The following is a 15,474-nucleotide window of genomic DNA, read 5'->3' as shown; positions in this document are numbered from 1 at the left end:
TTTACATTAGGAGGAAATGTTATGCATACCTCAGCAATGACAGTATAAGGCCCTGCATGTGGACATGGCTAGTCTGGCCTTGCGCCTTTATAGCGTCAACTATACTGTGTAACTGTGTCCCTCTCCAACAGCTTAGGGGCCTCCCAAATGAGGAGGAACAGGAGAGTGTTTGCTCTGCCAGAGGACACCCCCGGAGGAACCAATTTAGAAGTTCCCAAAGAAGTTTGGAGAGCAAAATACAGATTTGTAAGAACACTTAGCCAGACTGTGTTTGTGGATGTTTAAACAGGAAAAAACCTGTTTCTTGTTTGTGTGTACTAACTTTTCAAACTTCTCAAGGGTCATATATGGGAAGTTGAAGTCAGTAAGGCAAATACTTCCTCAAAAGTCACATAAATGAGGTTCTCAAAAAAACACTGCTTTTATGGTTTATTACTAAACCACTTGCAATGTTGTACAACAGCACTGCTGAAAAGTTCAGAAAATAGAATTAAGTGCATTACCTCACACGACCTCACCACAACCCTTCCCTTTCCTTTGTTGTAAAACCACATTGCAAGTATGTAAAAATGAAACACACAAAAGCCAGCAACTGTACAAAAATAAGGTTCTATTTTGCATTGTGCTGTTGAAATCTATAAAGTGTGGCCCTGTTCACAGCTATACTCATACAAAAGATACATTTTGTAGTTTAATTGTGAAGCTTAATTGGCGGCACTGATACGTGTTCAATGGTGAACATATCAGCTGTTTTCAGAGTCGAAATTTTGACAGTTCACAGCAGTAAAAACACAGGTTGCTAATGACATTAACGATGGCTCTGTTCTATTCAAGTGTCATGTAGGCCATGAGAGTCAGATGGTGAGTCACCATGCACTAAACCACGCCCCCTGAAACTGAAGAAGCCTGATCAAATTTCAACATAATACATTTGTGAATTTACATGTGGGTTTTACACAAAGGGACATCTCAAAATATCTTCTGGGAGATTAAATCTACTGTATGATGAAATAATAAAGTACTTTGGTTTGTTGAATAAAAACTGCAACAATATAATTTAGAGATTGAAATGTATGCAATTAGTATGAAATCAGAAAATTGGAACTTGTGCCAAAAAGGCAATTATCAAAAAAGCATTGCCATTTTAAAAAAGGGGAGCTCTAGCAACTTATTTGGAGCTGCACTTTCATGAAGTTGGGGGACGAAAGGGAGACAGATGGATGGAAAACAAAAAGAAAACACTGGCGCTCTTAAGATAAGATATTGTGACTTTTTGTTACTATAGAACTGTCATTTACTAAAATATGCCGTAATGCAAACAAAATCATATTTTCATTCAATCCTCCCGCCGGCCTGTTGAAATAGTACTTCCCATGCGGAGTAAACTGAAATGTGTGAATAAAATCAAGGAACTGCCCTTTAATGTTAAGTTATTATCTGGCAAAATGAAAATATTTATTACCAAACAAACTATTTATGGCTTCACTGCAACCACCTCAATGTGTCCATATGCTACTATAGAACTTATCCTCACCTATACTGGTAGACATCCAGAAGCCTCTCACAATGACATGAAGGCTTCTTCTGGTCAACACCAGCTGGCGTGGCCAATTAATTACCAACGCCACTTTAACAGCACTCATAGCTTATGTTCAAGTGTGTTGTCAAGACACATAAACAATTCAAAGGCAACTCTCTAATGTACAACTTTAACTACATTTGTTTTGCTGAACAGATATTGAAGAAGTTTAATAAAATAAAAAGAAAGCACAACTTTAAACACATATCTAAAATATCCAGCAATCATTTTAAATTTGGCAAACATGTTGTGTACTGCAGTTGGTCACATTTAGAACAAGACTTGTCCTTTGGGTGCACTGTGACTTGTGAGGAGCTTTACTGGATACTTGAGGGAAACCTAGTGTGGGTGTGAAGAAGATTAAATGAGGCAAAGTGATTACTAAAAGCCTTCCTGTATATAGCGAGCCAATAGGAAGCTCCCTATTAACATGTTGTGCTGTCACACAAAATAAAATAATCAACTGTAAAGACTAGGATAGTGCATGATTTAAACAGTTATAATGGTGTCCAAGTCAAGGCAAAGAACTAGGGAACCCACGATATTATTACCACACTTAAGTCACTTTGGTATCTTATTGCAAATGAAATGTGCTGAGTACTGCAATTTAATACTCAAAACTATTTAAGATATCAAATATTCAGCCTACACTTTTACATTTCTATACAAGTTCATCTAGATTGTATTGTTTTAGAGCCTTTATAAAGTATGAGAAAACACAATGAACGTTACCTCAAACTGTACATTGTTATGCTTGGATGACTGGGAACATGGTTTAGAAGAACATCTACAGATATAAGACCGGTATAGACACTGCTGGCTTGTTTTTCTGACCTGGATTCCCATCTTTGTGTCCAGATCTGAAACACAGCGGCATACACAGAGAGAGAAAGACTCGTCCTTCATGTCGCTGCAGGAGGTGGAGGCATCAGTCTGCAGCCTGTGTTTATCGTGTTGACAGTAATTGTCTCTAGGGGGAGATAACCTGTCCCGGGACACCAAAGGGCCACTGAAGAACCGAGCTGAGTGGACACTGCTCGGATCAAAGCTTTCTACTATCTAAATATGGTGCAATCTTCTTTATACTCTGGAGACAACAGAAGGCATCCTAAATGCAAAGTGTGGGCATGTGTGTGGTATGCTCACTCTCCAACAAGCTTCAAAGTCAAACTGATAAAACACATGGCCTACGGATTTGATGAAAAACTACATTTGGTTTGACATACTTTCTAAACTTACCAGACTTCATTCACCCACAGACCTCATTCACCGGCCAACAATCCTCTGATGTTGCTTTTTTTTTTCCAATCAAATATTCATTCAGCAGTGACCAGAAAAAGTTCTGTTTTTGAACCTCTTAGATAAATTAAACTTGCCTTTAATACACTCTTATTCTCTGTATAAAGTCGGGCCAGGCCTCTCCCCAGAGATATAAACCTCCAGCCTGAGAACCGAGGGTCATGAGTTACACTTCCTGTATGGGAGCTAAAAATAGCGGGTTCCCCAATGAAGACATCTTAAGTGTTTTCTTCTTAAAGCAGCCTTTCAAGCATGATGTTTTCCAACAAATTAACATCAGAGCTGATTCTCTTGATCCGCCTCTATACCTCTGCAAGCAATGGATGCAAGCGAACACACAGCTATAAACACATGCATGGATGCTTGTGCACGCGCACATGCACACACACCATTAACAGCCCCGTTTGAAGTCCAGTGGACAGAGATATTGTGGCTGTCACCAAAGAAACACAGCATAACAGATTCAGCAGCGTCTCTCTCACAGAGCCACAGTATAAACAGTCAGCAGTTAGTGTGATGATGTCAGGCCTCAGGGGGAGGAGAGGAGGGGACTCTGAGTCTCTTACCTCTGAACTTCTTCGGAGGGTTGTTGAGGTCCCCCGCGTCAGGCTGGACGACACAGCGATCATCCACCAAACTAAGGATATAAACACGGGATAACGTTGGTTATCACATGCAGGAAACACAAGCACAGACACACTCACAGAAAATGGTAAACCGCGTTCTGTATTTCTTAGCTGTGAATTTTGTTTAGCATATTGTAAATAAAAAAGGTACAATATGTTTCTAATGTCTTATCTTTGAATGAAACCAATCACTGATGGCCCACTAAGCTGCTTTTCATAGTAAAATGTGTTTTTTCATTCTTTACGTAAACACTTGAACTAAAACCACTTTTGATAACCTAGAATCCTCTCAAATGTGAATATGTGGTGGTGTTATTAGTTTTCTATAATAGTAAATTGAATAGCTATGGATTTTGGACTGAAGAAAAATAAATGTAAGGTTTTAGTAAGCATGATTGAAAAAATTATTAAAACTAATTATAGAGATGTATTAAGATTGTGTTTGTTGTTTGAAAACAGATCATGAAGGTTTCAATTTAAACTGATTTGGGTGATTGTTAAACATGGGAGTGGCCAATACACAAAAGTTCTCCAAAAAAAGCTTTTGTATGTAAAAAACTGGTGCTGCTTTTTTCATTGAAAGCTCTAGCTGCAGCATGTTAATACCCTATGCCTCCAAACAATAATGAAATCATTTGGGATTAGATGACCCTTGGGCAGGCTAGAATTTCTAGAGACAAATTGAACTTTTACTGGCTTAGAATAACACTCGTCTGGACATGGGCCAAATCCATCCCACATCCATTTCAGGCCTTTTCCCGGGGAATGTCTGCAGTTGTCCAAACAGACCTGTCTACTGCTCCAGTCTGTACACCTCAAGGAACAAGGCTGCAGACTTAAATAAAGAGTGAGAAAGTATAAGGGCATGTTAAGAAGAAACATACAGCGTGTGCGATCATCCGATGTGTGGATGATGCACATAACTAATCCAGTTAGGAACAAACACTCATTTATACCTTAAGAGGGTTCACTGAACAACAGCATATTTAATATTTTGTATCTTTAATTAGCTCTCTTACAGACCCAGTAACCAAATAGGAGCTGGAAATGCTGCTCCGCTAAAGAAGCTGAAATATTCAAAGCGCTTTCTCTATTCGGAAAATGATTTCCTCCTCTAAGGGCAGAAGATCTGGAGAATGCTGCTGAGTTGGTGGTTGTGCGTGGAATAGATGGCCCCGGGTCAAATCTGTCATGACAGTTTTGTAAATATGTTCGCTGGTACAGTATGTGTGTGAGAGAGTGTGTGTGTGTACGTGGGAAGCGCTTAAACTCGAGAAAGGCCACAGTTTCTCTATAGTGACTCAGTCTTTGCTGTAGGTCATTACATTTTTCATGAGCAGGGGTGGTCCTGGTCGCTCAGCTGACTCCCTGATAGTTTTACAGATGCAGGACACATGAGACGGCACCTACCATTTGAACTCAAAAGTGCTTTTGTTGCTTGGGGGGGAAATAATTTAATGAAAGAATCGAGATTCTTAATCGATTCACTACCCTCTACAAAATGTCGTTTTGTAAAGGGGCTACTGATGGATACCACTGCCCAAGTCGAAGTAGTGTCAAGCACTATCGTTTGATTTGTTGAATAATTACATGAATAACAAAACATTTGTTTATTTAATTGGAAAGTTCCTGTCGAATCAAAAGGTAGCTAGTCGAAGCCTTTGCATTTTATTCATGTAACAGGCAATACTTTTTGCATAACCTGTAACACTTGAAGTCACTTTAAATGGAGCAATACTAAAAAGGTTTTAGTAAAAAGTGTTTATTTGTGCAAGTTTAGTATGAATAAATGTTTTGTCTTGGGTTGGCCTTTGTGTGTTTCGACAGTTGAACAATCTTTTTAAATGACAAAAGCTCCCTGAACAATTACACAATGTAATTCATGCAATTTGCCACACGGACTTTTTTCAAACACAAAGCAGACTAAATTAGATCAGCATCCTTATTGAGTGGAGATTTGATTTTAAATCGGGAACAGAACCATGATCCCAAAAATTGAATTGAATAGTGAAATGTACCCCTCCTTACTGCTTTATATTTGATTCCAAATATGTGTTAAAACGAATTCACGAAACCAACAAAACAATGATGCGACTGTGTGGGTAAATGAGTGGTTTGTGTAACAGGTTTACCATTTGTGTTCAGTTTTGTGCAAAGCACCACCTGAGTGTTTACCTTCAAACTCTGCCCTCCACACCTACAGTACTCCTACCACGCACATACACACACACACCCTTCATCTTAGCTGTGCATTCTCCACCCCTACATTTCCTTTTCTCCCATCACTATCAGTGGCGGGGTCAGCCATTTCAAAAGGCCTCCCACTGCATTCATAGCTTTGTCTGTGAGATAAACTGCAAACTTTCATCCAGACCACTTAATCACATAATGGCCCTGATGGTGGCCAGCAATGTCTGTGATGCCTGATGGCACCACAATGTGGCTCTCAAAAATATCAGACATTCTCAAAAGCGGTTAACACTTGCCACTAGTGTGACTTCCCTTCTTGGACATACTGCTCAGCTTGCAGTAGAGGAGAGAAAAGTGTGAAGTGGGCCCACACATAATGGTCGGCCAGCAAAATGGACATACCCCAGTGTGCTGATGAAGCCATTGGTGGATCCCTCTGCATACAGGGAGCAGATGTCCCCAATGTGTAGGAAACTCGACATCTTATCCGACATGTTTGACACACACAGAGAACACCTACAGCAAGAGAAAGGAGTGAAGATTAGTATATGATATTCTCAATATGAGACAAAAAGTCACAATCACAAAAGTCTAAAAAGCAGAAAAAGCTTTCTTATTTGTAATTCTTTCCTAATAGTATCTGTAAGAGTGTGATGATGATGATGATGATGATGATGATGATGATGATGATGATGATGATGATCTATGGTTACATTCATTCAACTTCAGTCAGTAACAATTGGTGGATTCTCATATTTACTGGGCATTTGTAGATATGATCATACACTCACACAACATTCACAGAAACATTTCCTCGTTTGATCAGTAGTGAAAATTGAAAAATAGAGGCTTCCCTGAGACTACACTGATACTACTCTCTGGAATTTGCATAGAAGCTGCAGGGAAATGCTCTGCTGTTACTGTTACCTTTTTGTAGAGGCTCAGGCTGGACAGTTAATGATTATGAGCTGCAGTTAGCAGGAAGGTTTATGCACCTGCAACAGGTCATCGCCGCTGAAGCTGATATGTGTGCACCGCAGGTCCACTTCATTCAGGTTATCTGTCTGTTTCCAACCACTGCCTCTCACTACGATCGATAAAGTATACTAAATAAACTAACGGCGTTGTTGCAAGCCTAAAATAATGACATACAACACCAAATTACCAGCTATTACAAAACACACGCGCGCATCTTTCCTACAGGCCTGTTAGTGTTAGACCAATGAAAGTCATATGAAACTTTAGTAAACGATGATAGGCTGTCTTTTGATTCTGGATCTGCAATCACACCGATTTAAAGTAATCAGGAGCGTTTTCTTGGTCGTTTGATGTTCCTACTTTGTTAACGACGACATCACAAGCGCTGTGAGCACTTTAATAATCATTTAAGGAGGGCGAAGTAACTGTATTTTCTCCTCTACGAGAGGATACGGATAGGAAGAGAAGATGGTCAACTGTAAGTTGTGTGCTCAACTTTACCTCGGTCCGGGTAAACGCTGGGGTGCTCAGCCTTCTCTCGACCAGCTAGGACAACATGACTGTGGCTCTCCTCTTCACCACCGGCCCGAGGGTGAGATCCAGGCGTCAGCGATTGTAATAATCCAGTTTTTTCTGACAGCTCTATCACCTCTCCGCGCCTGTCGGTGCTCGGGGCTGTGTGCACTGAGGCAGTAGGCTCATTGGCTCGCTGCCACCAATTTTTCTCAAGCGGCCGTAGTGTTGAAAGCTGGGAAATTATGTCCATGTGGTCCCATCCCTCTGAGAATCCAGGCTGTGTTACCACTCCCAGCGCGAAGTCCTGATTTAAATGGTGAAGAAAAACGATTAAACTAAATAAACTGTCAAACAGCACCACTTGTGGTTTTGAACACACGTGTATTTTATTTAATAGTGTTTAAGGAAGTTATTTTATTTACTTCAAACCATCACCATTTGCTGTTTTTGCAGGCCCTACTCATAGTTTGCTATTTTATTACTTTTTTAATTAAAAGTACACAACACATATTCACTTCGGGCAGGAAATAGTTACTTTTTCTTATACTGCAACCAGCTGACTGATCACGTGACTTTGCGGAAGTAAGAGTATCAACACCATGAACAGAATTTGAGCCGTGTCCTGCAAAGATGGTGCGATGTTTTGTCTTGTTTTTCATCGTTTGTTGTGTGAACGAAGTGTTTTGTACTCAGGATTCAGGCGGGGCTCAGTCAGAACCCGTAGCCGCTCAGGGAGCAACTAGCTGCGGCTGTGAGCACCTGAAGAGAGTCGCTGCTGTGGAGCCTGTGGAGGACAGCACGGTGTCTGCAGACCCAGCTCTCAAATACTCAAAAGGCGCCAATAAGAGGCTGCAGGAGGCTCAGGGAGATGACGAGAATATACTTAGTCAGGTAAGTCATCTCTTTTGTCCTTTGAGAAGAAATATAACAAAGTCCCCATTGAGACACTTGCTCAATAGACCACCACCTTGTTCTAAAACTTAACCAAAAGTGGTGCAGAAATGTAGACAGCCTTTCCGACCACATTAAAGATGTCTAATTCCATTTAAAAAAAGCATGATCTGAGTCCATTGTATTTTACATTTACCACAATAGTGTCTCCCAGTGCATAGTATTGTTGTAAAATGTTTATGGGAAAGACTGCATGTTGGTGGCATTGTAGTTGACATCAGTATGCAATATGTAACCTTTTAGCTGGTTCTGAGGAAGACAATGTGTTTTTTTGCTCAAGTGTGTCCCTCAACAAGCTTCACCAATGGGATTGTTAGTTTTGACTTTGGTTAGATCCTTGTCTCACTGCCTCAGAGGCATGTGGGTTTCCTGTGAACCCTCATGATAGGCCCTGCACAATACACAGTCATTAAATATAGGTCACATCTGATGCCACTGTGTAGGATCAATTGGAAGAAAATCAGCATATAAACCATGTGCTTAAGCTGCATTTACACTGCATTTGAATTGCACAAATATGTAAATAGCAGACTGACAATCTGATGTTGGGCTATTTACGAAGGTTAACCAAATAATTGTATCCTCTCCTAAGGTTGGTTTTTGATATTTGATTCATTTACTTACAACATTTTATCTCTGAATGTGTTGCTTTTGATACCGTATCAAACTGTATTGTTTGCTTTTGTCTTTTTGATGTGTATGGAAACATTGTAAAGCGTAGTGGTTTGCTCACAAATAGATATTTGCACTTACAATAAACTAGGTTCCCAGCCATTTTAAAGTATCTCACACTATTATTTCTGAAGAGATTCATTAGTCTGTTAATGCATACAGATGGTGCTGATTTCCGGAGGAGAGTTCCTGATGGGGACGGACAACCCAGCCATCCCTGCAGATGGCGAGGGCCCTCAGAGGCCCGTGCACGTGGACTCCTTCTACATGGAGATCCAGGAAGTGACAAACCAACAGTTTCAGGGCTTTGTCAATGCCACAGGATTCATTACTGAGGTATTTGTCTATAGATTAACCCATAAGCTGTGTATTGAATAAATAAAAAATGTGTTTAATAAATCAAACCAATCGTTATTGAAACAAATATTTGGCAGTGATGTTTCAGTGTTATGATTTTAATCGGCATCGCCTTTGCTGATATTGTTTTTATCCTTGTGTTTTCAGGCAGAGAACTTCGGAGACTCATTTGTGTTCGAGGGGATTTTGAGCGAGAGTGTAAAAAACCAAATCACCCAAGCTGTAAGTATAGTTATTCAACTGTTTTGTCCCGCTCATTTTGTTGTGCTACATCCAGATAAAGCACTGTTAGTGCCATGATTATTGGCTTCATCCTTTTGTAGCCCTGTGTAAAAACTCCTGACATGCACACCTTGATAATTATTCTTCGTTGAGAAACACGTAATCATTTTAAAAGAATGGTAAATGTGGGGAGAAATATATATGACATGTTGTATACTTTTCATTGTCTTCCAGATGTATCGTAGTGTTATACCCTCTGTTCAGATGTAGCTTGCAGGGGGGTGACCTTATTTATTTTTTGGAAGATCTTCATTGAACATGCTGCATGGGTGTAGCTTGGTCAAAGAAGAACACATTGCATTTTTAGTCCGATCCCAATCAAGGCGCTGATACTGTAGAAACATTATTTTAACTTTAGGAAACGGCCTTTTCAGAGATCTTAGCTCTCCAAGTGCGTTTCTAGTTATTACTGATATTTATTTAACGTTCCTTGCACCATGGTCGGTGTCATAAACAGATACAATGTAAACATATACTTCTCTTATTTAAGAGTCTTGGGAATCTTCACAGAGAGCCTGAGGCCACAGCCCTCCCACAGATGTAAACCAGATAGCAGAGTATTGACTGCTTCATCTCAGCTGTCATGTGGCAGGGAAAGTGCTGTGTACCCATTAGTGTGGCATAGTGGAAACCATTAGTACCATTGCAAATCTGTGGACATAAGCAAATTCCAAATGACATTTAAATGTAAGAGAAAATGGAATGAAGAGTAGAAAAATAATATCAGTCTGTAACCATTATATCTATATCACTCTGTTTTCAGGTGGCTGCTGCCCCCTGGTGGCTTCCAGTCAAAGGTGCCAACTGGAGGCACCCTAATGGTCCAGACTCCAACATCACAGACCGGTAGAAAGCTCTCTTTTTATCCCTGAAACCCAAATAGTCCTTGGATGAGCTTTCAGTCTAAGTGATGGGGGACAAAATTCACACTCTCCGTTCTCTTCCAAGTTTAGCTTAAGCAAGGACAAGGCTTAAGCAGTGATTGAGACATACAGTAAGAAGTGGGGTCATCTAAAGTTATGGCCTTTTTTTTTGTAGAAAACCCCTGCTTTTTCATATTGTGACCCTATTGAATAGTGTTTTCAACCTCATTATAAAAGTCACTGATGGAGTCATATTTTGACAATGGATGCAATAATAGCAAACTCACATATTTCTAACCCCTTAAACAACCAGAAAAACAACATTTACTTCACATATATCCATCAAACTCTCTGGAGTGAACTGGCAGACAAAAACTACAAAACCAAGCCAATATAACACTAAACTTTTCCAAGTAGCTGATTGGCTCCTGACATGCTGTCCAATAAAAACTGAGGGGGCTGCTGTTTCTGAAATCTATTTGACCTGCAAGCCTTATCAACAGCCGTCCCTGAATAAGTTGTTTTAAAGAAACACGGGGGATTAGGAACTTGAAAAATACTTTATATATAATTGGAGGAAATCCATTTAATAATGTAACTCAGACTGCTGGAGCCTACTGTAAGCTTCATTTGAACTTCAAAATGCATTTTTTTTAAAGAGCACAAGGACTGTTTATTTTGTTTTCTACCACTTACACTGGATTCACAGTAAGAAAGGATTTCATTACAAGCGTTGTGGACAAGTAGGTTAAGTTCAAACAACCAGAAGTTATTTCACTCATTGTTTTAGACAGATTTGAAACATGAATGTGAACATTTTGAATATTTATGATCCAAAGCTACTTCTTTTATTTAATTATAATTGTTCTTTATTTTCAGCAAATAAAACTCCAGTAATAAAATCTAAACCTGTGTTTGTGTAGGCTGGACCATCCTGTTCTACATGTGTCCTGGGCCGATGCAGTCGCCTACTGCTCCTGGGCCAATAGGAGACTCCCTACAGAGGCAGAATGGGAGTACGCCTGCAGAGGGGGCCTTGAAGACAGGTACAATACTTACTCATTATATGACAAAAATGTGCTAATGTGCTGTGGTTTTCATACAGTATGTCCCATGTCAATGTCTCGCATGTAGACTTTACCCCTGGGGAAACAAGTTGAACCCGAAAGGACAGCACTACGCCAACCTCTGGCAGGGGGACTTCCCCAACCATAACTCTGCAGAGGATGGATACATTCATACTTCACCGGTAAGACCAAAAAGGAAAGATAGAAAGAGGATGTAGTTATGGGTGTGTTAAAACAGCAACATATTTCAGGTATGAAAGAATGTGAGGGGCTCATAAGCAATTGTCACAAAACTGGAATAAGGTTGTTAATTGAGTCTCTGCCTTTAGAAGCTACAGGAAAGGAACGGCTTCCGGAAATAAAAACTCATCTCAGAAGTTGATTGAGTCGTACAAGAAGATCAAATGCAAAAACCATCACATCATGTTAATCCAATCTCTTTTTCTATCATGAGAGGTTTGAATCCCTGATTTAAAGATATCAAGCATGAAAAAATGCACTCAGATTTTTAAATGGTACAGTATACACTTCTGAAGGAACTGCATCTTTTCTGATCCCACTACCGGAAAAGAAGGGGCTTTTTTTTTTATTATGATAAAAATGTAACATTCAAATAGCCACCTAATTTTAGCAGCTTGGCAATAGGAAAGAAGTAATGGATAAAAACAGATTGAATTACCTGAAATCTAGTTCAACACTAGATGATCTGTATGTCTGGATTAGTTCTAAATAATTTCATTCTGGTAAAACATACATACATGGACCTACAGTAGTACACATCCATAGGGCTTACATCAAATAAAGAGACTTTCACAACATACAAGTTGAAATTCTTTAAAATGTGGTAATGCTCTCCCTGCAGGTGATGTCCTTTCCAGCCAATGGTTTCGGTCTGCATGACATTGTGGGGAATGCATGGGAATGGACCTCAGACTGGTGGACTGTTCATCACACCACAGAGCATCAACAAAACCCAGTAAAACACGTTATCTCTAAGCTTTTAAGTTCTTCAGGTTGTTTTTTTGAGCTAATATCTAATAACTTCTCTCTCCTTCAGATTGGTCCTTCTTCAGGCACAGACAAGGTGAAGAAGGGAGGGTCATACATGTGCCACAAGGTAAAGTAGACCATAACTTAAATGCTTTTTATGCTACACTGAACAAAAATATAAATGCAACACTTTTGTTTTTGCTCCCATTTTTCATGAGATGAACTCAAAGATCTAAAACATTTTCTATATACACAAAATAACCATTTCTCTCAAATATTGTTCACAAATCTGAAAAAATCTGTGATAGTGAGAACTTGTCCTTTGCCGAGATAATCCATCCCACCTCACAGGTGTGGCATATCAAGATGCTGATTAGACAGCATGATTATTGCACAGGTGTGCCTTAGGCTGGCCACAATAAAAGGCCACTCTGAAATGAGAAGTTTTGCTTTATTGGGGGGGTCTGGGGGGGGTCCAAAAACCCTAGGGTTAAACCCTAACCCTAACCCTAACATGTCACCCATCTCCTTCGCATAGAGTTGATCAGGTTGTTGATTGTGGCCTGTGGAATGTTGGTCCACTCCTCTTCAATGGCTGTGCGAAGTTGCTGGATATTGGCAGGAACTGGAACACGATGTCGTATACGCCGATCCAGAGCATCCCAAACATGCTCAATGGGTGACATGTTAGGGTTAGGGTTTAACCCTAGGGTTTTCGGACCCCCCTAGACCCCCCCAATAAAGCAAAACTGCACGTTTCAGAGTGGCCTTTTATTGTGGCCAGCCTAAGGCACACCTGTGCAATAATCATGCTGTCTAATCAGTATCTTGATATGCCACACCTGTGAGGTGGGATGGATTATCTCGGCAAAGGACAAGTTCTCACTATCACAGATTTTTTCAGATTTGTGAACAATATTTGAGAGAAATTGTTATTTTGTGTATATAGAAAATGTTTTAGATCTTTGAGTTTATCTCATGAAAAATGGGAGCAAAAACAAAAGTGTTGCATTTATATTTTGTTCAGTGTATATTGCTTCTTTTTTTTTTATCAAACTTGAAATAAAAAAACTGTCTGAGAGTATACATACAGCGGAGGAAATAAGTATTTGATCCCTTGCCGATTTTGTAAGTTTACCCACTTACAAATAAATGAACAGTCTATAATGTTAATGGTAGGTTTATTTTAAAAATGAGAGAGAGAATATCAAGAAGAAAATCCAGAAATTGACATTATATAAAAGATACAAATTGATTTGTAATTGATTTGTATTTAACTGTGGAAAATAAGTATTTGATCCCCTTGCAACCAACAAGGATTCTGTCTCCCACAGACCGGTTACATAAGTCCTCTTCCTTTAAGAAAGTACTCATAATATCAACTTATTACCTGTATAAAAGACACCTGTCCACAGAATCAATCAATCAGATTCCAACCTCTCCACCATGGGCAAGACCAAAGAGCTGTCTAAGGACTTCAGGGACAAGATTTTCCCTGAGGTCATTATATAATGTCCATTTGTGGATTTTCTTTTTGATATTCTCTCTCTCTCATTAGTAAAATAAACCTACCATTAAAATTATAGACTGTTCATTTCTTTGTAAGTGGGCAAACTAACAAAATCTGCAAGGGATCAAATACTTATTTCCTCCACTGTACATGTTTGAACAGTTATAATGGTTCATAAGATGGTTAGATTTAAATGTGCAACAGAGTATGTTGTGAGTGATGTAGTCATGCAAATCGGTTTCATAGCAAGTGACTGTCCACCTGTTAGATTACAGAGAACATGCACACTCCCCTATATTCTCTCTTTTCATCCTGATACCTGAGGCTAGAGTAGTGTATGTGTTGGTGTGTGGACAGTCCCTTAGTCAGATCCTGTTTTGCATTTGAAAAGGAAAAGAGAACTTCTATTAAGTACTTTTTCTGCAACACCATTTTAGCCGCCCACTGGTGACAACACCTGTTTGCCAGTTGCCATGGAAATGCGACTAATTGCATGAAAAAGAAGTCCTCATAATATAGGTTTGGTGTGTTTCACATGGATACACTGTGTGAGGGAGTGGAGGACAACATTTTAAAATGGGTAATAATAAACATGCACAAACAGTGAATGAAGTGGTGGATGAAAATGTTTAATATACTGTAATAAAGCAGGTTCCATTGATGAGAAAAAGGAATGTTTTGACAGTCATTTTTATTTTGTTTTTCAGTCTTACTGTTATAGATACCGATGTGCTGCTCGTAGCCAAAACACTCCGGATAGTGCCGCCTCTAATCTTGGTTTCCGCTGTGTCTCTCAGGAGAAGCGGTGACCTGACCTGCTCGTCTTAAAGCTACGGTACCTTATTCTAGCTGCTCCTGAACTCTTGTGTTGGTTGTACAGTTAACCAATGAAAGTGACTTCATATATGCCATTTCATTTTCATAGAGATCGTCTTCCATTCAAGCAGATATTTTCAGAAATGAAATATTTTATAACTTTTTTCAGACTTTATTTTGTATAAGAAATGACATTTCTGTTCTCCTAACGTTTCTGAGCATTGGTGGAGCAGGCACTGAATAACGCTGTTTCTGCTTTTCGAGTGGCAACAATCAGTATGGTTTGTTAATGGCAAAAACTCTTTGGAAGAAGTTCAAAGGTTGTTATAATCATCAATAATGTTAGCTGAGATCCAGACTAATAGACCTGACTGAATAGATTGTGAAATATACAGTAAATGTCTAATGCATACTGTGCAACTGCTGCAAGATTATTGTACATACTGTAAAAGCTTATCATTTTTACAATTACTGATACATCTGTGACAAACAGCATCCTAAATAATGCGATTCATCTTTCTCCTTTTTGTATTTGTGAATTTATATTTTAAGTGAAAGAAATATAATCAGGGAATCATCCTGACTTGTTTTTATTTTTTGGTGAAACAACCCAAGCTTAAATGTCATATTTTGCCATAATAAAAATGGTGCGTCTTTATGTGACTCAAAATGTTGCGCTTAATTTATATGGGAAACTTTAGCTTTAATGCTAAATATAAAGGGGCTGCTTTGCTACTACCCTTGTGTTTTATCATTGTTGACAGCTATACAAACATTA

The 15,474-nt window shown here is 39.2% G+C and overlaps 2 protein-coding genes across 5 annotated transcripts in view; one reads left to right on the top strand and one right to left on the bottom strand.

Moving 5' to 3' along the window:
* itpr1a (inositol 1,4,5-trisphosphate receptor, type 1a) overlaps positions 1–7,489 on the bottom strand; it is a 70,468-nt gene extending 62,979 nt beyond the window's left edge. For 3 of the 4 annotated variants that reach the window (XM_079684856.1, XM_079684857.1, XM_079684858.1), the window contains exons 1-3: positions 7,174–7,489; positions 6,097–6,210; positions 3,445–3,515 (exon numbers count right to left, since the gene is read on the bottom strand). In XM_079684856.1, the coding sequence (XP_079540982.1) occupies positions 3,445–3,515; positions 6,097–6,188 (163 nt within the window). In that variant the 5' untranslated portion in view covers positions 6,189–6,210; positions 7,174–7,489. The remainder of the gene's footprint in view (positions 1–3,444; positions 3,516–6,096; positions 6,211–7,173) is intronic. The other variant, XM_079684859.1, reaches the window with a different exon arrangement.
* A 252-nt stretch (positions 7,490–7,741) lies between these two features.
* sumf1 (sulfatase modifying factor 1) lies at positions 7,742–15,352 on the top strand. The gene is made up of 9 exons (XM_079684860.1): positions 7,742–8,079; positions 8,974–9,147; positions 9,316–9,390; positions 10,214–10,296; positions 11,237–11,359; positions 11,448–11,562; positions 12,243–12,356; positions 12,438–12,497; positions 14,588–15,352. The coding sequence occupies exons 1-9, from the start codon at positions 7,819–7,821 to the stop codon at positions 14,687–14,689; spliced, it is 1,107 nt and encodes a 368-aa protein (XP_079540986.1). The 5' UTR covers positions 7,742–7,818; the 3' UTR covers positions 14,690–15,352.
* The last annotated feature ends 122 nt before the right edge of the window (positions 15,353–15,474 follow it).

Source organism: Notothenia rossii, assembly GCF_949606895.1.
Source record: "Notothenia rossii genome assembly, chromosome: 5".
Taxonomy (NCBI): Eukaryota; Metazoa; Chordata; class Actinopteri; order Perciformes; family Nototheniidae; genus Notothenia; species Notothenia rossii.
Note: the sequence above shows the minus strand (reverse complement) of the source record. Positions and strands in the feature narration are given on the sequence as shown.

Coding starts and splice junctions, on each gene's coding strand:
- sumf1 (XM_079684860.1), top strand. CDS start 7,819: ATGGTGCGATGTTTTGTCTTGTTTTTCATCGTTTGTTGTGTGAACGAA. Junction 8,080..8,973: donor ACGAGAATATACTTAGTCAG/GTAAGTCATCTC, acceptor TAATGCATACAG/ATGGTGCTGATTTCCGGAGG. Junction 12,357..12,437: donor CAGAGCATCAACAAAACCCA/GTAAAACACGTT, acceptor TCTCTCCTTCAG/ATTGGTCCTTCTTCAGGCAC.